Raw genomic sequence first — 26,480 nt, 5'->3', positions numbered from 1 at the left:
CGAGCAGAGGGTGGGACAGAGTGAGGGGGGTGGGGCAGAGGGTAAGAAAGGGAGAGTCTAGATAAAGAGGGGAGGGGGGTGAGTCTTGTCTCAAAGACAGAGGCATCCTCGTTCATGGCAGATAAGCTCTCCCCACTTCCCCCATTTTACCTCTCGTCTGTTATTCACAAAAGTTGGTCATTTGTTCTTGTTCTTTGTTCTTCAGGGAGCTGAATCCTTCACATGTCCAGTTTTACACATTTTAGTCATTCAGCTATTTGACACAGTTGTACCTGCAACTGAAATTTAGAATTATGGTGAAAGTTTCTGGGACTAAATCTGAAGACATTTTCAAAATTGCTCAAACCATTTGGGTGAAAAGTGAGTTTTTCTATCTTAAGAATAATAGTAAATGGGACTACTGCTTTTTCATTATATTTTAGGATAAAATAGTAGTCCCAATATCAAAGATATGCACACATATGCAGTGTAAACAAAATATTTAATATGGAAGACGTTTATTAAACACAAAGTTATATTTTTCATGTGATTTAAAAGTTTCAAAGGTTGACTGTTAGATAGTTGCCCAAAGTATGAAGTACCAGGATTCAGGACTTTAGACCAATCAGAACAAAGGTGGTGGCCTTTTTGCTCATCATACTAATTAAAGTCTTTAGGCACAAATACATTCCTGTATTAGCTTTGAGTAATAAAGTGTGCGTTGTCTTTTTTTCTCGTTCTGCTCGTTTGAAGTGGGCGTGTCTCCGTTTTAAAAACGTGATGTGGTACACCTGTGCACCAGTGAGCCCTCCGCAGCTCATCTAAGCCCCCACATCACCAGGAACAATACCCGCAGTAAATTACACTCCGACATGGGTACGTAACACATCTGGTTGAACTCTGATAATCAAGCCTGTGAGTTTTTACTTGTGGCACAAACTCTCCAATCACTCAGACATTATTTCCGTCAGTGATTACCCTCAGTACCCTCCTGTAAATCTGTTAATGTGTTTTCTATCCGTTTCCTGCCTCACTTGAACACATCATTATCAGCAGTGATTAGGGTCTAAATTTGAAAGCGAAACTTTACTTTTGTGCACACAGTCTCATCAGTGGTGGAAACCATGGCTACCACCATGTAAGCACCGGAAAAGGCTTCAGCTCGCACCGACATCCCTCATCAAACTCCGGTCAGCCCGGCACAAAAAGACAAAAGCGGGGGAAGAGCGCTTTCTCCATCAAATGCGAGGGAGGCGGTGAGCTCTGAGTGCACGTCGTGATTAGTTGTGAATGAGACGCAGCGGTCTGATTGGTGGAGAGAGCCAGGGGTCAGGCGTTCTGCCAGAAGCTCATACAAGGCTGCTGATTGCTTTTCATCCTCTGATTACAGTAATTTAGATCTGCAGCAGGCCGAAGGGGCCTGCGTCTGGCAGGCTGCTGCTGCGGCTCTGTCTGGAGCTGCAGTTCGGTTTGCTTAGTGATTGTTTTTATGTTGTCAGAAATGAGAATGAAAAAAACCCCAAACACAGTATTTAGTCAGAAAAACACAACAGATTCATGTTGTCTGTGCTGAGAGACATTCGGTATGATTGAAGGAGAATATGATAAAACCATTTGAAGGATTTTTCATATTTTGGAAAATGATCAGTCAAAGTTTTAAAAATGCAGATCAATATGTGTCTGAAGATACTGAATACATCATGCATTGATTTTGTAACTATCTATTTTTCAAATAATTAATCTCATTGTGGATTTAAAAACTTTATTCACGGCCATAATTAATTCCCCACATGTTGTAAAATGACAAAACGAATAGCTCGAAACTTTAATATTGTGAAAGAAAAAAGCAATGAATGCTATATCACACAACAGTTTTCTTCCTTTTGTCTTTCAGGCGGCCGCTTGGACACGCTGAGACCTTGAATAATCAAAGTTGATGAGGCAGTTAGTTGCGAATGGTTTTTCCAGGAGTGGTGGCCATGATTAATCAAGGAACTGAGCAGCGCCGGCCTCTTCACCCGCACACATTACAAGGTTAATCTCTCTATTGATTACAGCAGAAGAAGAAACCAATACTTCACTACAGATTTTCTCTGTTTTCACATATGTGTGTATGTTTGCTTCTTTGTGTGATGCCGTTGTAGATCCACAAGAATGATGAATGATGCTTTTTGTTGATACCATCTTTCTACCACACCCATTACCCCATATTGGAAAAATAAATCACGTTAAGCACAAGATTAGATTCACATTTATTGACAAAAACATTTTTCAAAAGTTTTTCTTTCTACAGCAAAGACTATTTTCACAAAAGTATAAAAAAAAAAAAAAACTGACTTGTGTAAAGGGCATAAATATACATTCTGACGTCTGCTGACTGACATCTAAAATCTTCCCCATGATGAGGACAATAAGAGGTTCACAACCACAGATGTTCCTGTAACTGTGCATCATTTACTCTCCCTGGGTGATGCAATATAACACTGTTTCAGAGATACATGTATCTACCCCAAAGGAAGCTTCTTCTTTTTCTCTCACACACACAAACACATTCACATACAGTATGTACAAACACAAACAATGGAAAATGGGTTCAGTGTGTGACCTTGTGCCCCTTGTTTTTGGTGACTCCACATCATGTTGTGTGTTGTCATGAGTGTTTACACAATACGTGCTCGGCTCCTTGGGGTGCTTGCCCTCTGGGATGCTGCTTCAGAGGTGACCTAGTTCTCCTGATTGTCAGCAGAAGGCAGTTTCATCAGCTCGCTTTGTGCCGAGGCACTGAACTGTGCCTTAGACCCTGGGACAGGCCAATTGGACTTGTGTAATGAAGCTCATCACACACATGCATGCACACACACACGCACACACACACACACCGCTGCTGTCGTCAGGTCCAGGGGGAGGGGGAGGGGGGGAGGCAGCAGAATTTATAACCGCCATCTATTACCTTCTCCTTTATCAAAGAAATGTGATTCCTCTGCATATTTCTGACGCATGCACCGCACCACCATTATGGTCCATTATTGGGAGGTGACAGAGATGGAGCAGAGGGTGTTGATAGATGTTGGTGCCGGGCCCGCTGTCATTACTCCGTTTATTGAGCGGAGAGTGCGAGCCACTTCCCACAAAATGGCCGCGGAGCACCAACATGGCTCCGACTGCGAGGAGTAAACGCTTCACGTCCGACGACCGGCGCAAAAATGTTAAACACATTCATTTGCTGCTTGCGTGTGTTGGAGAATACCTTGAGTAGCAACGCGATCAAAACAGACCAACTGCAGTGATTTCAGTGCGGATGAATATTTACACATGATGTTTATCTTACTGTACTGTTTAGGATGTAAAGAAATCCATCAAAAATACAACTCGGCATCAAGAAATATGCACAAGAACACTGCAACTTCCCACACTGGGGATGGGTGACTTCACACAACATACTGTTACACTGAGTGCAGCAACTCCACGTTATCCTAAAGTCTCTCTAGCCTACAGAACACTCATCAAATACAGAAGCAACAATGGCATTACATTCATATAAATAACACTAATAATCCCAGTTTACCCCCCCCCCCCCCCCCCCAAGAGTCAATTCAGCACTTTTGGCTCCATTCATGCGTTTAAAAATGAGAACTGAAGACCAGCTTCACTGTGTCCTTAACTCCCTTTTAGAGGTGCAATAATTGTCCTTGAGGTTGCGACACCAAATCCCTTGGTATCAAAAAAAAAAAAAAAAAGAGAAGTCTCTTTGAGCATTGTTCTGTACAGGTCAAGGGTCCTTGGAAGTCCATGGCTTTTTTTTTTTTATTCTATAAGGCCCAAGAGATCGCAGGCTTTCACAGATAAGAAGACATCAGTTCATGTGGGTGTCTTTGAATGGCACAGAGGAAGAACAGAGGATCAGTCGGCTGATGGATCGGTTGGTCACTGTTTGCTTACAAAGAGCTTCTGTCCCGCTCCATTTTCAGGTTAGCTTCTGTCCCATTAGCTTTTCAGTTTTCAAAATATTTTCTCTCGTTGCTCGTTGCATTGAAAACGCAGAACATGATACGAGAGTGTTCTGTCCATATCCTAAACTTAATAGATATCTACTACTGTCCCTGTGTTTACATGCACTTATGACATCTGACACCATGTTGGAAATATCTGTTTACACTTAATATGTTATGCCTGGGATTGTTCTGTCTTCTATATCCATAAATCAATCAATCAAGTGCCCGGGTTACAGTTGGATTTCTCCAGTAAGCTGATTTCTTTAAACGCCTTGTAAGTGAGAAACGTTGTTTCAGTAACTGCAGTAGGGGGTGCTTAGAGAAACGTGAACACATATTTTTATGACATGCATGTACTTTTAGAAGCTGTAAATGGACCTCGTGGTGACAACTGCAGTTTCCAAGGTCAAGAATGAATCTCAGAATAAATGTTGTTTTCTCTTGTATACATGTTTTGTTTTTAAATGTACTGTCCAGTGCAGGGTTAAACACCAGTTAAGCCAAGAATATGGTCGTTTAGCACATGAATCATGTTTTAGCCTTTTGCAAAACCCACAATTTAAAAACACGATTTGTCTGGCTGGCCTGTGAAGGGGATGGGACCTGTGCTCTTTGTAGCCAGAGGTGCTCTGCATCCCCATCTGCTCGCTTATGGTTGGAGATGATTGCTTGAGAGAAAAGATGGCGAACCAAACTCTCTTTCTCTCTCCTCTCTTTCCTATGCAGCAGGTTCTCTGCTGGGAGTAATGAGTCACGTCAGCGGCTTTCTGCTTGCAGCGCCGCAGCCCCGCGGTGACGCAGGAGAAGAATGATGGAGTGAAGGGAGAAAAAGAGGAGAAAGATGGAGAGAGAAAGGTAGAGGGAAAGAGAAAGAGGGCAAAGTGTGTTCATCGTAGACAGTGCTTTCTGCTCCTGGCAGATTCTCCATCTATCTGTTTCTGCTTCCTCCATCTGTCTCCTCTCCCTCGTTGCTCCAAGGATGAAAACGACAAGAGGAGAGGGCTGCATGGACTTGTTTTGTTTTTTTTAGGCTCTGCCTTTGTCCTTCTTCGGCGAGCTGTTCACCGATCTGTTCGTCCATCCTTCACAGCCCTCTGCCGGCGTTGGGTTTCAGCTTGATGACCCACTCTCCTCCGGAGTTGCTGTTGAACAAATCCAGAAGGTGTGTGTCGGGATCCAGGCAGTGCTCACCTGCAGAAAACACACGACAAATGAACGGAATTTAAATATGTAAAAAAAAAAAATCCAGGATTCATTTAAAATATCAATCACGGCTACAACTAAGGATTATTATAATCTGCCGGATATGTTCTCAATTAGCTGATTCATTGTTTGAACTATTGAGTGTAAGAAGAAGCTGAATAATTGCTCCAAATTAACATCTTAAATGTCTTATTTAGTTTGATACTGAGAAGCTATAATTGTTTAGTTTGAAAATGAATTAAACAGTTAATCAATTATCCAAATAGTTTTTTTTCAGCTCTAGTATCAAATCCGGATGAATAAATCAATAATCTCAGATACTTGTGCTTGGATTCAGAAGTTTCACCTCACAAAGCTGAACTGCCTGAACAAGTTTTTTTTCCTAACTGTTCACTTTGTCAGCTTTCCTGCGAGCGCACATACATGTGTGTGTAATAAGCATTTGTCTGCTCTGATAACTGCAGATGCACTGCTCGTGTCTCTTTGGCGTTCGCACGGTTCATTACGTAAGACCTCGCCACCCTCATCGGCTCATTGAGCAGAAAGAAAACGCTTGTAGTGTAGCCACTTCCAACTTACCAATATTTCCTCCCACTTCGTACAGGACACAGTCCGGATACGCCACAGAGCCATTTCTGTTGAGACACATATAACACATTCTTTACCATAAAGCTGGATAACGCACATAACATGTCATAACATGTCATAACATGTCTTTCTGAAAGGAAATATTCATCAGGGGAAAAATGTGACGCCATTTGTACTACTAGAAGAAGAAAATCTGCTGTGCACATTACGTGACATAGTTAAAGTTGTAGTAACATACCTTCGCATTTTGCCCTTTCCATTATCGGGGCTGCGGACGGACTGGCGGTGAAACTGAGCGAGCAGGTCTGAGGCTCGGGAGTTGATGTTGAGCTGGAACTCCAAGGTGCCGCTCACCAGATCCCCGACCTGGATCTTCACCGTACGGCACAGCTACAGGGGGAAAAAGAGTTAAAGAATATTCATCAATGTAATACTTAGGATATTGTGTGTGTGTGCAGATTATAACTAAAGTGTGAAGTATGATTGCCCAGTATTTGAGTTTCACAGATATAATAACAAATGTATTTGTTCCACAGACACAATGAATACAAGAATTGAGATTTGTTGTTTGATTGGACATTGCTGTTGAGGGGTGTGGACTGTAAGCAGAGTGTGTAAGGGGTTGTAAAGCAGCTCACCTCCAAGATGTTTTTTTCGGGTTTGTCGCGGCTGTCTGTGTGGATCTTCCTCAGCAGGTTCTTGATGCGCCGATCGTAGAACTGGTAACGCCGGTTACTGTTCTCATTCAGCTTACGCACCTGGCTCATGAGGAAATTAGGGATCTGAAGAGAAAAGGGAACATGACGCAACATGTGTGATGGATGTATTTAACTGCCAGGACATATGTCTACAATTCTCATCATCTTACTTGGTTTTTGTGGAGCTTTTAGCTAGAAAAGCCAAACAAGGGAAATGTGTAATAAACTGCTATTTCCAAAGTCAAGAATGAACCTTTGAGCTCAATTCAGTTTCAGCTTTTGCTGATTTAATTTGCAGGGATATGAAATGCCAAGTTTTTGTGATTGTATTGCTTCATTACTCTTTATTACAAATACAAAAAGAAGAAAACTGTTCTTACGTCACAGAAAATTTGGTTGTGAGCACATGTAGAACATGAATAATGGCCTATAAATAATCCTTTTATATTGAATGTTTCTGCAGTAAAAGGTTGAATATGTGTGCGGTCTTACCGTCCACAGCAGGTCCTGGTAGCGGATGAGGAGCCTCATGACATCAGCTGCCTTCTCCGCATGACCTTTCTCTGCCCCCTCTGTCAGTCTGCTGGAGACGGCCTTATGGAGGAAGAGGTTGGGAGCCATGATGGTTGCTACGGCCCAGAGGTTCATCCTGTTCTTCCTCTCCCTGGAAACCACCTTACTGAGGAACTCCAGGAGGGCCTGAAGGACACACAGATGGAGTCAGATACGTGAAATCAAGCGCCATCTTTAAACAAAAATCAAATTAGATGTTTAACGTGGAGGTTTGAGCGTTCTAGTTTTCATAGGGTCACTTTCAACTGAAAGTGTATTTCTTGGATTCACTGTTTTCCTATAATAGAATTGTAACTCTGGAAAATCATATTTTCTTTGTGTAAGTTTAATTATAAGTACTTTAATTTCACTACTGATGAAGTTCTTCTTTTTACAGCCTTTTTTCAATTACTTGGCATGTGCCAGAGTATTGCACACGGCACAACACCTGCACTTATATGGTGTTTAGGGCCAGTTACCTATGCTAACAATAAACAATCCGACACACATCTCCTATTTACGATTAAGTGGGATTCATCATTCAAACCTGTGTAAGAGATGTTTGGTGCATCTGGAGTTGACTTTCTTAGTTTATATGATCTCTTAACCTAAAAGTATAAGAAAATGTAAGTGAATGTTTCTGCATGAGGCCCATCGTGTGAATGTTAAGAGGCCACTTACACTAAGGCACCAAATGGAGTAAAGTGAGCTATGACAGTGAATGAATCATCCGTAACACCTCTACTGAGAAGTATGTTAATACACAGTGTGTTTCAGCTGCCTCCACTGGAGTCAAAGTAATTAGTTCAGGTGGGTTTTAATGCTCCTGGATGCTATAAGCGGAGCTGACTGCTCACTTCTGTTGCTGGAAGTGAGTCATGGTTAATGCAAGCCGTTATATAACAGAGCAGAGGGTTTGAAATGCGGATTAAGACCAGAACAATATAGTAATGCATTATGAAACAGTGCTTTGGTCTGTCAGGTTTCATAAAAAAAGTGAATTGAGATGAATTTCTGAAAACTAAGAAAAGCTTGTAGGGTGTGAAGAATACTAAACATAGCTTTAGGGCCAATTTAACACTTTTTTGTGTGTGTGTGTGTGTGTGTGTGTGTGTGTGTGTGTGTGTGTGTGTGTGTGTGTACCTTCAGTGTGTTCCTGTTGGGCTCAGGCAGCAGCAGAATGAGCAGGTTCAACATGTGGAGTTTCTGCCTCAGTTCTGTGATGTCTGAAGGAGGAGAGAGGAAAGGTAAGACGGGTTTAACACACACACACACACACACACACACACACACACACACACACACACACACACACTCTTCATTTCCTCCAAGTTTGGCTAAGAGTAATGGGATATCTAAAGATTAATGACATTTTGACAGTTGGTCATTAGGTTTGTTAGCTTATGTCTCTGTGGTCAAACGTCGTTTATCACTTTGCACTGATTCTCCTCACAAACTAAACATCAGTGAGTCATCAATCAGGTCATATTAATATCAGTCCTTTCTTTTATTAAGGTGAGACTAATGTGAAAATAGCACATCTTTTACAGCTGGTTTGTCACAGTGCAGGGACGCACGCCTCTTCAAAGGCTATCAACTTGTTCATCTTAATGTCGGTTTCTCAGCAGGAGCAGAGAAGGTAAAGCGGTGAAGAGACTCGAGAGGCAATTATGATGTGAACCCCGCGGAGCTGTCTGGAAAAATGGGCAGGAGATTGTTGAAATCGTGTAGAGGAAGTAGTACGGTCAGTCAACACAACCTGCATCCTGATATCATTTAAGATCTATCTCAGGTCTGGTCATTACGCAACTGTACTTTGTGAAGTGTCCTGAAACTGAAAGATCGTTTTTAGACCATATAATAGGTTTATTATATTTACTTCAGCTTTAATTATAGAAAAAAAATGTGCCCTTTAAATCGTGGTTATGTTTAAATTTATATACGTACAGTTTATGTTGTTTATTGTGATTTGTGAATACTGTATGATATATTCAGTGAAATATTGTGTGCACAAAAAATAAAAAGCAGAATGGTACATAGTGTTATTATTATTATTATTATTATTATTATTATTAATAATAATAATAATAATAATAAAATATTATTATAATGAATAATTATTTAAAAAAGAACAACATAAAATTAAATAAAAAATAAATTCAAATCCAAAATAAATACATGAAAAGACTAAATAAAAATGGAACAATAGTAAGCTATCAGATATGTATTTGTAAAACATCCAGTGAGTAAAGGTAGGTGACATCTTGTATCTCTGGATAACAGCTTCACCAAAATGACTAAAACACGATGGCTGTGATGCAACATAGTCTGTTCAATTACTACACAGTGTTTTAAATCTGACAAGATCCTAAACGTCGCTCACTGACCTCTGACGGCGCTGAAGGTGTTGAGGTACTCAGCGCTGAGCAGAGGAGCGGGCAGTTCCCGGATGAACTTCTTGAGCAGCGCGGCAGCGTCGTTAGGACTCACGTCGTCCCAGCTGACCGGCCCTGAGTAGAAGTTGGTCTCCAAGTTCTGCTGCAGCAACTGAAGGTAAAAAAAAGCTTTCATGAATGAACACAGATGAACTCTGACAGTGACACCTCTCAGTGAGTTTATTCTACCCTTTTCAATTCTTGTATTATAATCAAAAGCATTTTCTAAACTTAATAACACAGAAACCATTTTTTCTGTTTGATGGGAAACTTTGATTTAAATATTTGTTTTTGTTGCATGTTTTTAAAGTATCAGAAATGTATCATTGTTGCCAGACACTGGACAAATGTGTTCAAAGGAGAAAAGATTTAATCTATTAAAAAAAAAACACAGAACGTTTGTGTGACTGACAAATGATGAGTTTCCAGCGTCCGTAATATTACATCTTCAGTGTCAGTTATTTTGAATATTATTAAGATATGGAGAGTTGTTCGTCACTCACAGAGCTGGCATGGCCCTGGAGCAGCTATTTAAAACTCATTAGTAACTCATTAAATCTTCATGACTGTGGATGTTACAAACACAGGCATGAGGTCACAGCTGGCAGTGCTATCAGTCTCTGTGTGCCTCAGGCGCTTATAAGAGTATAAAAGCTCTTTTATCGTGTGTTGCTGATTCCTATTCTACAGCTTGTTGCCAACAGGCGGCCATAGCTGTGTTCTTAGAGATGTTTTATAAAAAAAATACTAAAATGTGTTGATTCTGCAATTTGTGAATCTAGAATCAGGACAAATCATGCTGAGGGTAGTAGATCCTTCATGAGCTTGGGACATAAGAGAAAAACACAGATATGTCACAATTTTAGCACATCTGTAGTTTCAACTAACTTTTAAATTAGTGCCAAAATATCATGTTTTGTTAATTCTCTCTAAATTAGCATTGTTGTCTAATCCATTATCTGTCACAGGTACTTCACTGCTCCAGCCCCCAGCAGTCTGTCCTAATGTGCTGAATGGCGCCCTCTTCTGTCTGCTCTAGTTTAATTGATTCACCATCAAGTGTGCATGTGCTGATTTAATTACAGTATCAGAAGGTGGATCTGGCAGCAACAGCTGAAGAAAACAATATTGATTTAGTCTCATTGGACTTTCATAAATGTCAGCTATACTTAAACTCAGTGAAGCTGTTTGATTTTCTTCACTGCTGTTCAGGCACTTCTGACATTTAACAGTATCAATATTTCTGCCACCCTTTAGGTCAAGAAATATCTTTTCATTTCTTTGCTTTAAACACAAGATTACAAAAAAGGGCAAATTGTGTGATAGAATCATTTGGTGCAGTGCCAGCTTTGTGTGACAGACATACTGTATATTGTACCTTGATTCTGGACTGAGATCCTGGAACCCGCAGGATCCCCTCCGAATCGACACCTTTCTTCTCTAAAAACGACAACAACTGCAGAGAGAGAGAGAGAGAGAGAGGACGGAGAGAGAGAGAGAGACATTAGCAGAGAGTCAGGCATCAGTAGATAAGCATCTCTCGCTCACCTCTGCTGGTTATTCACAGTAACTGCTGCGAAATACAGGGTGTGGTCAAAGCTTTTCACTTCAGAGGACACTGAGGTTGTTTAGTGCGTTTCTATTCAAAGACACGGTTTGTAGGTTCACCAAAGACAGAAATGTGCCGAACACATGCTGTGCAAAATATGTGAAAAAGATGCAAACTGTCATCCTGTGTAAGACCAGGGAATAATACCAGATGTTATATATTATAAGCACATTCAAAAACTCAAATGATTTAAGAGGCTGTTTAGATTATTGTCTAAATTACCACCTCAAGCCAACATGCATTACAGATAGTATCTGAAACAGAGAAGTTCATATACAAAAGCGATTGGAATCATCTTCTTCATACATTTCTTTTGTTGATTTTCAAGGTCATATAAACGCAGATGTATTTCAGGTTCTTACCGCCTGCATGAAGAGAGGAGTCGAGGTGTTGGGCTTAATTTTCTGATCGTTCTCCAGCAGCGCGGCCAGCGGCACCCCGTAGAGCGTGCTCTCTGTGAAAGAAACAAAGTGTCATTTACAGTGTTCTCCTCTTTACGTTAACATTTAGTCAAAGTTGCATAAGGGACATATTTCCCTGTGTTCTGTGTGTGTGTGCCTACATCCATACTGCCATCATTGCTTCTGTGTAACTGAGCCGATATACAGAAAGTGCAGTGTGCCAAACTATGGCTAACCAAAATAAATGCTACAAACAGTTGTGGCTGTTTTAATGTATTTGGTAAAGAATATGTCACCATAGTAAAGTATGTAGTAAAGAGGCAGGAGCATATTTAGATTTGAATTCCAGGCTGCAGGGAATCAGGAAGAAGTTTCTGCAGACATTAGAAAGCTCAACGTTTGTGCAGAACTAGAGCTGCAGACAGTCGAGTGCTAGCTTGGGTCTTTGTTTTCCTTTGACGTGATTGGCTCAAGTATGAGAACAGACAAGAAATAAACACTGCACATAGTTACATTTGATTGTCCCAATAAAAAGAGTTCTATTTCCTTGGGTGTGTGTGTGTGTGTGTGTGTGTGTGTGTGTGTTTGTATCGCGCTTCCTTCGTGTGTCACTGCTGCCATACCTGGGATTTTCCTCTTGCCGGATTTGTGCCTTTTGACCTCCAGCTCTAAGAGGTCGCACAGCGCCGTCATGTCGATGAGAGCCAACTGACGCACCTTCTTCATGTCAGAGTGCGAGAGATCCTGAATACGAGTCACTCCTAGGCGGCACTTGGGGCAGATCACCCGCTGAGATGGTGAGAGTGAAAGGAGAGGGAGGGGATTGGAGTTGAGAGATGGGAAGTGGAGGTGAAGAAACACAAAGAAACATACAAAGCAGAGAAAGACAGAGTGAGATAAAGTAGAAAATGGAGACCGTGTCAAATCATTTCCATAATACACTCATTGTAATGTAATGTGCGTCAGTCATTAATACTCTTTTTTTCCTTTTGCTCAAAATCTTATTTAGCCTGAAATAGAAAAATGAATCTGCTGGACTCTGTGACACAACAACTCCTCTTTTGTTTAAAGCTAATCCCCTCGTTCTTTTATTCTGCTTAACCCTGTTATCTAACCAACGGCAGCAAGGATTAGATTTGGTGTGTATTAACAGGTTTACATGAACACGAACAACATATATACTGTAGGTCCAAACAGAGGCTGACATGTAAAGTGATTTCTGTGAAATGTTCTAAATATCTAAAGCCCTAAATAAATGAGATTAATCTTTCCTCCTTTACCAAAGTCCTAAATCCACTCAGGTGCACACAAGCCAAACTGTTAGTGGGGCTAATTATTCATCACGTATGAACCTTGCCTTCCTAAAAACGTAGTGATTATTTGAATGTCCTGTTTTGTGTAAATACATTTCAAATGCACTTTCACACCCACCTAAAGAAATGAATGTAGGAAATACACACAAACATATGTCACGCTTTCCCTTTTATACCCCATTTGCAAATTGTCTTCCCATTTCATGACGTTCCACATTTAAAAACAACATTTAAAAACTTTCCACAGTTTTCCTGAAGTGATTACAGTCATGAGTATGAGAGGGGGAAGAGTTTTGGTGCTTACAGGCAGGGTGCCATCCTCTTTTCTGCGTTGGCTGTTGTTCTGCGGCAGTCTGGCCTGTTTGAGGAAGATGACGGCCTGTTCGCAGTAAGCCACGTCGGTGATGAAGAATTCCTCTTTAGGAGCGCCTCGGTGATGCTCCGGCGTCACAGCTGAGCGGTACACAAACACACACAAACTCTATTAGTTCACTTGAGGAAGTTCGGCGTAAATGAGTGACGAAGATAACATTTGAATGCACGCTACGCGAGGGAACAAGAGGAAGAATCGCAAATATGAGGAAATATAGCCACGCGCTGTCTTTATTGTTTATCTACCAAAAACACAGAGACAAAACCTTGGAAGAAATACATTTGGCACAAGTATTCTTTAGAGTATCGGTTAAGAGTCAAACATCAGAACTGATCACGTAACAAAGTGCGACCAAATTACTACAGATGTCAATATTTACTGTTGCATCTGTAACTTTCTTTACTGTATCTAAAAGGTGTATATTTCACTTTTGTGTAAAATAGATGACCCCGACAAACTCATCACCACCTCACAAGTCTGCTGCCCGTCTGACTTCTTCTTCAGGTATTCCTTTTTAAAGACACGTTAAGCAGTTCATTTGTAGTGAAGTAGTGATGGAATGATGGAAGTACATAAGTCCAATGTTTGAAGAAGTGTTTAGATCATAAGAAGAAGTTAAGTTTCCTTCTGAAATGAGGAGTAGAAGTAGAAAGTGGCGTAAAAAAGACTCAACGTACGTAGAATTACCTCATATTTGTACTTAAGTAAGGTACTTGTATGTCTTGTCTCTTTAGATTGTTATTAAACAATTTCAGCCATTGCTTTTGCGCTATGAGTGTACTTCTACTTCTTTGTTATTCCTTTAGTTACAGTTCTAGTTTTCATTTCTCTTACTGTAATATTAATACTGTATGTAGCTCTTACCCGATAAGGATGTTTTGGGAAGCGATGCCATACTGTTTTGGGCCGAGTCTTCACTATGATGAGCCTCAGGCAGAAGGGACTGGTGAAAGGGAGCATTTATTGACACGTCAAATTTCATGTATTCAGCGTAATATCACAAATCACACATTTTCCTTATGGAACTTTACAGTGTGTACATCAAACAACACTCTTTGTCCTCAGACCCTCGATTTAGATAAAAAAGCCCAAAAGCCCCTTTAACGTAAAACAAAAAGGAAGAAACCTCAAGAAGAGCCACTGAGGAGGAGTCCCTCTCCCATGCAATAGACTTACACGTATACACGCATACAACACTTTCAAAGGAGCAACTTTAGTTTAAAGAATCAGTCCTGTAATATGTTCTCCACCACTGGGAATAGAAGTAGTGTTTCATATTGTCCACTGAGCACATAGAGGTGGATGCTAAAGAGTGTTTCCTTTGAGAAAGGGCCGATAAGGATCACAGGAACAGTGTTCCCTCTGAGGGCAGCTCAGACGGACAGGCAGGACAAAGCATGGCCTTTACATATGATTTGCCTTTACTGTCACATGTCAGCTCCTTTGACAGGAACAAGACAGCACAACAGAGTCCTGACAGTCACCAGGGAAATGTGTATTTTATATTACACTGCATGCAGCTTTGACTCAGACAGCCTCTGCTTGCTGTAAACTTGCATAACAGCATAACAATCATCCTGAGACTGGAAATGCAGGCGACCGATTAATTGAGTCTACGTATGTTTGGTACAGATTCCAGATTCCAGATGTATAAATGCTACCCTGCAACATGAAGTGCATACTGCTTAAGGCATGGAAAGTTGTTCCTCCTCCAGCAATGATCTCAGAGGTCGTAGTGAGTTACAGAACAGGGATTCAGGGATTGATATGGTTCAAAAAAAGTATTTCCAAGTCCTGACCTGAGAGATTGAGGGGTTGAAGATGTCGCGAACGTCACGCGGTGCCGCTTTGTTCCTCTTGCGGAGCGACAGCGTGTAGGAATCCAGTCGACGCTGGACGGCCTCGGCCTGGGTCCGGGTCAGAGTGGACAGCAGCACCGCTTTGTCTACATCCTCGCTGTCCTCGCTGATGAGGGTCGACAAACCAGCATCGGCCAACCACTGTTCCTCCTGTTCGCCTTCTGAGACGCGAACACACAACAGACAAGGCCACATGTAAATACACAGGGACGACAGCAACAACATGTCAATCAAATGCTAATTAAAATGCAATATTTTACTATATAAAATGGTGATTTTGATGTAACATAATGTATACAATTGAATATTAAACAGCATTTTAAATCGCACGTCAGGTCAGATGTGTCGACCATATTTAATCTTATCTCTTTAACTGATATACGTAAAACAATGACCTGTAATAATCTCTTTAACTGTTCACTCTAAACAGCTCATATATTAGCTTTAGCTTTGTCAGTTAACTCAGTTAGATACGCAACAGTTGCACCTGGCAGTTAATGAGTGTAACAGTTTAGTAACACATAATCTCTCTTTAGCCATTAATACATCTCAGATTTGTAAACGCTTGCGTAATAACCACGTTAAGTCTGAACGTACTGTATGAAAAGGAAGCAATAATGTGTTGCATGGAGAGTTAGTGCAGCTGGCTCTTGGACACTAAATACAGAAGTCAGTAAGTTGTTTGAATGTAAAGAGGAAGAACATCAAATAGTTTACTCCCTCAAAATAATAATGGGACACACTTACACACCTTCAGAGGGTTTACTCATTAGTGATTTAAAAGAGTGATTCCTCCTTAATATACCATCAAAAGGGAAGAATTAACACACCCCGATCATTTGAATGGACATAATAAAAAGAGCATTCCCATGATGAAAGGCTTTGTGGTTTGTGCACATAAAACGCTCCCTGCCACAAAGTGTTTGATAGTGTTGTCATGGTAATGAGCGCTTCTTTGCTGCATGAGAGAAACCTGATACGTTGCCATGGAGGATGTGAGCAGCAGCTGTGTTACACACTGATGGTTTGTGATGTAAAACATAAACTCATGGCTTATATCTCGCCTCTTATTGTCTTCATCTTTCAGCACAGGATTAGCAGGATTTACCTTCTGACTGTCTGGAGTCTCTCCTGGAGCACTCGAGGTCTGTGTAGCCACTCCCCTGTCTGATGGTCTCCACCTCACTCCAGAACGAGTCCAGGCAGAGTTTGTCAGGGTGCTGCTCCTGATCCTCGGAGGATGCCGCGTGGGTGCTGTGTGCGTGCTCAGCGGCTGCCTGGTCCTGCGGGCTGGCCCAGGGCTCCACGCTCATCTCGGTGGGGCTGGGATTTCTGGTGCAGACATACACACACGTAAAGAGATTGCACGCATGCATGCAAACAAATGAACAGAGACACAAAGACGCATACAAACACAAGAGGAATTGAAGACCGGAGCGATGCGGGGAGGATTAATCAGCCGGGAGAGCCCAGAGAGATGGAGAGACAAAAGGAGCGGGACGGAGGGAGGGCCGGAGTGAGGAGAGAGATGGCGAGAGCGGACACAAAGGGGGGTCTCTATTGTTCTTGCAAAATATAGCCTGGAGGCACAGTACCCTGCAGATCCACTAGGTGTCACTGCAACAATGTGAGATCTGTTCTCCTGTGTGTCACACCCCTTCACATAATGAAACAGACACATGGCTGTAAGCCACTAACAATATTAGAGAAAACATGCAAAGAACAATTCAAGAAAAATAAAGCATAAATCATCTCAGATTCTTTTCCAAACACGCCAGTGATTGCTCTGTATGACTCAACAAAAGAGGGGACTGTTCTCTGACAACAATGGGACACACTCAGCTGCAGATACACTTGCACCCTCAGGCACTAGTATATGACCTGGTGATCCCAGACACAGGAAGTGGTCAGCGGAGTCACTCCATCGGAGTGCTGTCCAGTCACATTCCTCTACTCAGCAAATCTCGAGAGACATACCAAACCACACTTCAATATCTGAGGAATGCCAGATGGCTTATCGTGCCAACATGAGTGAGTAGACAAAACCAGATGAATGTATCAGAGCCAAAACTACCCGTCATACTTTCAGCTGACCGAGAACTACACATCAGTCGAAGCCAGATCTAATTAGTTCCAGATCAATGTATGGTGTGTTAAACCAGTTTCATGGAGTGGAGACAGGGGGTGGGTGGGCTGTGATGTCAGACGTTGTGAAGTTTCAATTAGGAATGGGTATCGGTACGGGACCGAAGTAACCCAGAACCAAGTAGTGTCCAAACTTCTCCAGCCCAATGATACCGGCATTTTATCCTTTTTTGTACCCAGATTTAGAAAGAAATTACAATTTGTATGTTTTGCTTGCAGCCAATAACCGCAATTCTTCGGTTTCCTGCGACATGTAATCGGCCCACTGCTGCAGCAGCTACAAACCTATACAGTCTGTTGTGTTGTACATTGCCCAAATATTACATAATTGTATATTTTTGTACAGTTATTTAATAAATATTGTAATAATTTGAACACAAAATGTATTTGTGTAAACATCATTTGGATGGAGAGGAGTGCTGATGGCTTCCATTCACATGATGGGTATCGAAGGAAGTAATGAATTATAATGGAGTACTCTAGCGCAATCGGTATCACTTTATAGGTACCGGTATCATGATTACATCCCAACATACATCATAGCCGTATGTAATGTGATGTGGCAGCGCTGTTGAGTCTGATCTTTCGTTTTACTGGAAAGACTTTGAACGGCCTCCCTCCAAAGGACATTAAATGTTTGAAGAAAATTAGATCCAATGTACTGGATTGGAATCAGCGAAGGTACTGACACGCATGAGGAACTGGACAGGCAAGACACATCCGTCAGTTATTTTCCCAATTAATCAATCAAGTGTATAAAAAGTCAGAAAACTGTGGAAGAATGTCCATCACACGAGAGCGTCTCCTTCGTATCGCTGCGTTAGCCCGACCAGCAGACCAAAACTCAAACATATTCTATTTACATTGACGTAAAACAGACCTGTGAAGCTGAAACCAGCACATGTTCTTCATGTACGCTTGAAAAATGACTTAAACAATAAAGTTTCAAAGAAAATATAGTATCTACTATCTGATCAGCACTGAACATTAGCCAATAACTTTAGAGTTTAGATATTATGAATCACTATGGGGAGAGGAGAGCATGTGGTATTGATGCATTACCAATATAGAAATAATAAATCGTATCTTCATACAACATCTGGCTCACTACACCGCCCAACACACATCTGTCTAAAGCCAGAACATGTGCTCACAACCTGCTACTCTTATGGATAAACCACATCAAGCCTGAGAGATCAGAGGTCTGCAGACAGCTGACTCACAGCAGTGCACTCTGGGTCCACACCAACTTCAGGCAAGGCAACAAGAATTCACATGAGATCATGAGTGTCATCAAGAGAAACTTGTTTCTATCCCACAAATTAATGTTTGTGTGCAAATTACTGTTCAATTATCATCTGTTTTAATTGTCAAAATAGAGTCACCACCTAAAAAACGTTGGGAAACCTACGGCATAAACTACACACACCGGTTCTGAATGACATATTATGATGTTACACTTCTGGTTATTTCTTTCCATTACCACACAGTGTGTCATCTACACAGCTTTGCTTCAGGCGCAGACAACACCCAGAACTTCCCCAAAACCTTTATGAATTTGATCCTGGGGATTTATCTCCATACCTTTCTTTTTTCTTCTGGGTGGACGGCTTCACGCGTTTGCTCCTGGCTGGGCTCAGGGCAGGACGGAGCCTGAAACGGTTCAACCTGGTGCGAGGAAACTGCATGGTGGACCCGAGCCTGCCCACCAATACCTCCTCTCTGCCTCCCATATCCACAGTGCTAAAAGGCATCCAGGAATTACAATCCGGCACAAAACCTAGCTTTATCCAGTCCTGTTGGTTGTACACCCTGTGAGTGCGCTGCTCAAAGTTCTCTGTGCGCTGACAGAAAGCGTTATTGTAAGTCTTCACTGAGGCTCGGGGCCGTGAGCCGCGAGTTTGTGAGCCGAGTGGAGCAGGAGCTGGAATGCAAGAGGAAGTGACGACTCCCCGAACATTAACACATCTTTCACACCTGTCCCCTCCCACTCCGAGGGGACACGCCCTGCCTTAGTGCCGGATGACCACCAAATCTGGTTCAAACAAGAAGGTTTGACACTTTTATAAACTAGCCTAAAAAATACTGTGTGTACTGTAACAATGACACTTGTTCAAGTCCAGGTAAAGGTCTAATGGATGTAAATGATGAAGCCTCTAGACACACAAGCTAAAGCTGTCTACACTCATGTACTTTATTGGCCTTTTAGTGAAAGCTACACAATGAGCTAAATAATGGAGGGTACTTGAAAACGTTAGCACCTCTGTGCTTTGCTGTTACTACAAGAATGAAGTTAATTAAACAGATCAAAGGATGAAGATTTGTCTTCCTCTTGAATCTCCGTGGTTGAGCTTGCATTGCAAACCATCTCAAATCCAAAAGCACATATTTGTGGTGAGGCAGCTCATGACGTAGTGCGTTGAATAAAAGCATGCCTTATATGCAGAAGGTGGCCAGTTATTACATCATTCATATCTAACATCCTAGTCCAACCTCATACCTGAGTTATTGACTAAACTTCTTCCGTAAATTACTGTCTGAGTCAGGATGTGGCGTATGTGCATGAACACAAGGCAGAGCAAGAGAAAGTGTCGCAAGTTTCTGAAGTGCAACAGGTCTGTCAACTCCTCAACAAATCACTCACTCATCACCACTTGTTCATTCTCTCTTATCATGCTTATGACAGCCTACATGTCAGCCGAGGATATAAAACAACTGAAGATGAGTGAGATTATGAGGAAAACATTCCAGTGGTTTCTGATGCTAATTTTAGAGAAATCTGTCTGCTTGCTGAACAATTTTGGGAACGCATTTCTATGACAATTCAACAGAAACTTCAGTTTGTCATATAACGACTCTGCTTTCTCTCTAAAAGTGTATCTGGATTAAAGGTTTCAACTTTGCCATTAAAGAAAAAATATGAGACATGACTCATAACTAAAATGACAGCAACCAATCTATGGAATACCCTCAGAGGACGGAGAAGAAGGAGAATAATGCCTCTTCTGTTTGACTCAAGAACCAAGAGCAAAAGCAGCATTGTCTTATTTTTAACCCTGCTAATAATACTCTTCACCATGCCAGTAAGTTATAACGTGTAAAGCTGAGCCACAAAACAAAACACATGCTCCACTCCTGAAAATGTCACGGTGTTGGGATTGTTTCTCGTTGAATGGGCCTCAAACTAATACACAGGAAACCATCCACTCTGAGAGAAGAATGAACAAAATGTCAAACAGTTGTCTTACATTTATACTCAGCACAAAGTAACCCCCCCAGAAAACAAACTCTGGGAAAGAAATACAATAATCCAGTTGAAAAAGAGGCTTGTTTGGGGTTTAATCCTTGGGGCTGAATTCCATTGCAAGCCTCTTAGCTTGCAGGGAATGCAACAGTTTGCTCACACAGCCTTGAGAAAGTGTCAAACCCTGTCACCCCATACAGGTCTGTCCTACGATACAGACACACCTAAACACAGAAAGACATCTAAAGTCTACAAAGTTCTTAAAAACAACAATTTAGATACTATAAGTGATAATCAGACTGTTGCATTGACTGGCCAGTAAAATAAAAGGTCCCAGAGGAACGCTGCATTAATAACCTTTCACAGCACCCACACCCAGCTTAGCATTATAATGGAGTAGTTAATCCATACATGAGCATCAAGTTCCAACAGCCCCTGAGTCCACGGCGGCAGCAGAGGCCTGATCCTACCTGGCCTTGGCTCGCCCGATGGCTCTGCCCGAGAGCAGCAGCAGTGCCGCCGAGCCACTTCTCCCCCATGGCATCCTGCTGTTGTCCCCCCCGAACTCCTGCACGCTGTAGCAAACAGCAGCTGCCTGCCCCTGGCAAACTGTTTCCTTGTAATCTCTTCAATGCACAAACACATTAGAACAAGGACGGTCTCACTGCTGCTGGCAGGGACGTCACTACATCACATCCTGGGGCAGGAAAGGAGGTCTGCATGAGGGTTGGGGAGGGGGGGGGGGGGAAGGAAAGGAGCTGAGTGGTTAAATAGCTGACTGGGGCTGGGATACAGACAGAGGGTAGAGACTGTCTGAACGGCTGCTGGGATGGACGGGGCTGCAGCTGAATGGATTGGGCCGAGGACACAACAGCTGCATGCCTGACTGACTGACTGGCCGGCTGGCTGCCTGGATAAAGTTATGCTGGGGGATCATCATTTCCACCAGTGGGAATAAGAAGTGGAAAACATCCTTTGTGTTAGTGGCAACATGCTCACTTACTCCTTTACTGATTTACTTAAAGTCCAACATAGGAATCTGCTTGACCTCTGGTCTTTTGTCTTTATGGTTGTCATCCAATGTACGGTCACTTATTTACAGCAGGGCTGAATATCAATGAATAGCAGGACAGTCAGCTTGTACACAGAGGATTTTAAAAGGCAAGAATGCAATAACAGTGGTTCTTGAACTTTGGATCATGGCGGGCACAAACAACCACAGCAATAACATTGTTTGACGAGGTTTAAGACCAAAAAGTTTGAACCTGCTTTTGTATTATGAATCCTCCAGATAGCACAGGTCAGTTGGAAGCAGTCTCCAAAGAGCAAACACAGGGTCAAAGGTTATTATACTGTGCAGATGAGAACAAACTGCCATCTCTGCCTACTTATAATTCCAGGCCTTAAAGTTTTCTGCTGACTGTTGTTAAAATCAAATTAACATTTAACAATATTTTAACCTACTTGCGCCTCAAACTTTCTGATGAAATGCAATTTTATTTGTATTTATTTTGATTCTTCATTTATCCATAAATGCTTTTCTATAGCTTAAATATAACCTGTTAAACTGCATTTATGCATAACATGGGATATAGAAAGAAATGTGCCTTGCATTGTCTTACCTTTTTTTGGCAACACTTGACAGATACATTGTGAGAGGTAACTTTTGATTGGCCGTTTTTAAAAGGGCATTTTACACTCAAGATGATAGAGGCAGAGAAGGTCACCCGCTCCCGAATCCCTCTTAGTGTAATTGTGTGACTCTGACTGTCCTTCAGCTGGATGTCTACACAGGTGGGCTGGTGCACAAAAGGTTACTTGGTGAAGAACGGAGCTAAGACAGATGTTGGGTTAATTATAACGTCATAATCGACCTTAAAGCGAAATTTCAATGAGATTTACTAAACGTGTCTCATTAGAAGAGAGGCTTTAGAGCTCAGCACTTTGCACTTTGTACCACAGCAGTGTTGGGTAATCTTAAGATCATAAGAAATCTATATAGTGTTTCTAGGAACATATGTGAGCTACTCAATCGTTTACATTTGATAATGTGACATTTCAGACTTTGCTCACCGCAGAATCTTTTTAAAACCACTAGGATATTGAGAAGATTTGCTACCCGCACTGCGCTTTATACATCCAAAAAGATATACATTTATGACACACAGTAAAATATATTTTAGGTAATGATATATTTGCATCATATCAGTATTGTTCTTTCCAGTTCTGAAGCCCTGATGGTGTGCCCCTGGTCCACTTTATATAGTATTTAATACTAAACTTGCTCAGTGAAGCCCACTTACTTGTGTATCTAATCACTAAATCTAATCAGCTCCTGGATGAGGGTTTTCTGCACAAAATTGTTCGTCTATAAAACTGCTCCCGTGTCAAAACTAAAAACTAAATAACAAATCCAGTTGTACAGTTTATAACAAGGAAAGAATCAATTCCCATGTTCATGTTCACAGTCTGTGTCGTACAGTGTAAGATATCTGGTGGGATCAGTATAGTCTGTCTGGCAGATTTCCCAGTCACGTTTTACACACAGTGTGTCTCTAGCCAGATCAACACAGATTAGCAAGACCACAGAGATCACTCTTAGGATTTGGCCTTCCTCACCGGCTGTCTCTACACACAAGAACTTATTCCTCACTTATTCCTTTTCCATAAACAACGTAGAAGTCTCTCTCGTCACTCTCACCTTGATTTAGGTCCAGTAACACACCTGTATCTGCTCTCCTCTTGCCACATCTTTCCTTAATGTGTCTTTCCTTTCTCTTGAATCATCTCTGACAGTTGTTTTTCTGGTAAGTCAAGCTCTTTCTTGCCTCTACTGACACCGTGACCTCAGCTCACAGATAATGCCCAGAGGAAAAGGAGAGTAGAGGAAGTGGTGCCGTGTCACCTTGTGACCCGACAGATGGCATGTGACGGCCAGCTCAGACTCATGGCCTGCTCATCCACCTTTTCGCAAGTAGAGAGAACCGAGAGTGAAGGGGGGGGGGGTGGGAGGAGAGTAGAATGACAAAAAGAGAAAAGAGGGCAAATGCTGACGGGGGAGGATAATACAGGAGAGGAGGACATGTGGAGATGAGTGGAGAAACATGGACAAAAACCCCCATCGCCATGTTTCATTGCATTAGTACTGTTGGCCCGAGCGAAATGTATCAAATGTGAATACGAGACAAGGAGAAAAGAATAAAATGTGTCCCAGGCTGAGGCGGACTCGTTGACACTTCCAGATGGTTTCACGGACAAGCAAATGGTGTGACAGAATGATGCAAGCCCGACACTCATAACAAAAACTCCCAACGCACACAATTAAAAACGAGATCGCATACCAGCATGCTCAGTATGACAAGTGTAAAGACTAACAGAAAAAACAAAGCGGCGGATGAACTGTGTCATCAAAGGCTGGAGTCCATTTGATGCAGCTGAAGCAAGTTTGTTTTCAATCCAATGACCGCACTCTCCCACACAAACCAACGAAAATATGCACGTGTGACTTTCATCTTATACATACACATAGGCAGGACTGTGCTGTAGCGATCGAATTCCTGCATTGCAGCCACAGTGACTTGGGTGTTTCCGCTCATTATTATTTATGGCTGCAAAGTTTGGCACATTTATTCATCTGGGGGGTGTAGCTCAACTTGTTCTGAAAGCACAGATGGGAAGTGAGTTGGAGAAGCTTCAATTACTTGTTTAAGAGACTATGAGGCTATTAATAGATGTTGGTATGAAAGATATACTGGCCTGGTGAGTTTGGAAAGATAATAAACCCTTTTATTCCAATGGCAAAAGCTCATATTATATTAAAAGACAATGTGACAATTAAAACCTAGCTCATGCAGTATATCACTGTCACGCCTTGACATAATCAGAACCTTATAATTGTATTATTTACTGACAATGAAAAGCAATAAAACAGGCAGTTCTCTACAAAGTAGCTATAAATGGACGACTGACTGATAAAAACCATGATAAATGATCGAAACATGCTAAGTTCTTTTAGCATGCAACCATAACCTCCTTTACCATATCTCCTTCCTACCTTAAGTTATTTTGTCTTTGACATAATTACATGCCTGTGTGAATCCAGATTTTCTCTTTTGGAAGCAGATATTGCGCCAACCCAAACAACCGATGCGTCCTCACGTTTACCGAACTCACTGCACACAGCTGCCTACCTGAGCTGAGCAGGGCTAAAGCTACGAGCAATGAGAGCTGGAATACCTTCTCTTCTGTCGCCATATGGAGCCAAAGTGGATTACAAGAGCAGTAGTACTTGGCACTGTTTGCACGTACAATTCAGACTTGGGAGCATACATCTTAAAGGTTCAATGTGTAGGATATACCAGAATTTTACTTTACATTAAAAACAACTAGCTAGCTAACCTTATCAACAGATTGTGAAGAGGTAACAGTCTATGTATCGTGTTGCAGAGATATCTACTGAAACTAGCAGTCCTTCCAGTCTTGTAATACCACTTGTTCCTCTAGAGGCGATAGTGAGACACTGTAGCTCCATTTGCCCTCAGTGCAGATGAAAAAGTCAGAGGTTATTAAACTCCACAATACTATAATAATTCATAAAAGCCTGAACAATCTGCAGCTTCCTTAAATAGCATGGCATGAAAAAATCCAAATCCTCTTATTTAATTCCTTTATTTCACTGATATGTTTTTAAAAGTGTCTGTGTGAGGAACCATAGAGGCATAGACCAATAAATCAGCCAGGCTTATTGCAGATGTATCAGCATTGCCATACACGGTATGTTTAAGGTCATGTTTAAGGTCATGTTAATATACCAAATAACCAAATACAATGGATCTATATAAAAAATGTTTGGTATTTTTCTGTTTCAAATAAATATTGGTTGTTAGCCTATATCTGATTTTCTTACTCTTAAATATAAGTAGGCTATGGGCCTGAAAAAGCCAGTATCAGTCGGACCATAGTGTGAGGACTGTCATGCATAATATTACAGGAATGATTTGAAATACAATCTAAGGAAACACTTGCTTTGAACTACATTTCTGTCAGTGCAGCAGACAATAACATTGTGCTGCTGCACACATGCAGGAAGAAAAGAACACGCCCATAGCAACCAGAAACGCTTCCCACCCGGAGAACAGGAACACAAAGCCAAACGGGAAAACACAAAAAAAAACACATGTCAATTATTTCACTTCTGTTTCTAATACACACATGCCTATTGTTCAAGATTACATCAGTGTTTTCCATCAGTTCATTCCCGATTTTTAACAAATTGTAAAAGGTTAGCTAGCTAACGGTAAACAAAGAGATGCACTAAGCTGGACCAGTTTACGCACCTGGGGAAACACCGTCGACGTGAGAAGGATGAGCGCGAAAAGAGGATTTTTCCATGTAACGTTAGCTCCAATAGTGATGAGTCAAACTGTAAACGGTGACAACAAACAGATGGTGGGACGGTAGAAGAGCTAGCCCTGCCTTCATAGATGAGATGAGAGAGGCTGCTCTCCTCCGCTAACCGGCCACGTTATCTTTTACACCTTGCGCGTGACGTCACCACGCTGGACCTCATCATCAACAACTGCACATGTCTTGGCTAAATGATAAAGGCTTTTATTGGAAGAAGGTGTTAATGCTTCCTCATAACAAATTGTGAATAAGGTTAAGGAGGAGTCATAAATAGTATCCTGCCTATCATTTGACCTGCATGCAGATATTTGATATTTGATATTTTCAGATTTTTCATTGATCATATCTTTAAAGAATTGACATTTTTTTTAATAAAAATAAATAATTCACAGCCTAAATGTAAATGTAACAATAAAAAGTTTTATTTTGAGGATTTCCTGAAGGATGTTGAGCAATAAGTGAAATTACCTTTCTATATCAAGACACTTAATGTCTGTATGTTTCATAATAATTTAGTTTGGTGTCTCCCTCGCTCTTTTGTTATTGTTCTATTTGTATACTATCCCCTGAATACTGTCAACTAATAGTTAAAGAACCTGCCACTCAAATTGCCTTCAGGAGAATAATCATTGTTATATGATCTCTTATCATTCTGACATTTAAAGAATTATAATAATTTGGAT

General features: G+C 41.4%; 1 protein-coding gene and 1 long non-coding RNA gene across 7 annotated transcripts; one reads left to right on the top strand and one right to left on the bottom strand.

The window, feature by feature from the left end:
* Window positions 1–760: 760 nt before the first annotated feature.
* On the top strand, window positions 761–6,614 carry LOC115008639 (uncharacterized). Of its 3 annotated transcripts, none has more exons than XR_003832315.1 (5): window positions 761–855; window positions 1,084–1,235; window positions 1,874–2,013; window positions 4,698–4,826; window positions 5,062–6,614. It is a non-coding gene; the product is annotated as an uncharacterized LOC115008639 (long non-coding RNA). The 3 variants fall into 3 exon arrangements; XR_003832316.1 differs by lacking the exon at window positions 5,062–6,614 and adding an exon at window positions 4,950–5,051; XR_003832314.1 differs by lacking the exons at window positions 4,698–4,826; window positions 5,062–6,614 and having other exon boundaries at window positions 1,874–2,219.
* Window positions 2,213–25,889, bottom strand: arhgap40 (Rho GTPase activating protein 40). Of its 4 annotated transcripts, XM_029432351.1 has the most exons (16): window positions 25,728–25,889; window positions 23,915–24,049; window positions 16,111–16,334; window positions 14,943–15,163; window positions 14,008–14,086; window positions 13,075–13,223; window positions 12,081–12,246; window positions 11,419–11,510; window positions 10,826–10,903; window positions 9,400–9,559; window positions 8,156–8,238; window positions 6,953–7,159; window positions 6,401–6,544; window positions 6,001–6,152; window positions 5,754–5,809; window positions 2,213–5,162 (listed from the first exon to the last, which is right to left on the bottom strand). In XM_029432351.1, the coding sequence occupies exons 3-16, from the start codon at window positions 16,313–16,315 to the stop codon at window positions 5,056–5,058; spliced, it is 1,899 nt and encodes a 632-aa protein (XP_029288211.1). In that variant the 5' UTR covers window positions 16,316–16,334; window positions 23,915–24,049; window positions 25,728–25,889; the 3' UTR covers window positions 2,213–5,055. The 4 variants fall into 4 exon arrangements, with proteins under 4 accessions (XP_029288211.1, XP_029288210.1, XP_029288209.1 ...); XM_029432350.1 differs by lacking the exon at window positions 23,915–24,049; XM_029432349.1 differs by lacking the exons at window positions 23,915–24,049; window positions 25,728–25,889 and adding an exon at window positions 20,862–20,981.
* Window positions 25,890–26,480: the final 591 nt, after the last annotated feature.

Source organism: Cottoperca gobio, chromosome 5 (assembly GCF_900634415.1).
Source record: "Cottoperca gobio chromosome 5, fCotGob3.1, whole genome shotgun sequence".
NCBI lineage: Eukaryota > Metazoa > Chordata > Actinopteri > Perciformes > Bovichtidae > Cottoperca > Cottoperca gobio.
This window is presented reverse-complemented; position numbering and strand designations above follow the sequence as displayed.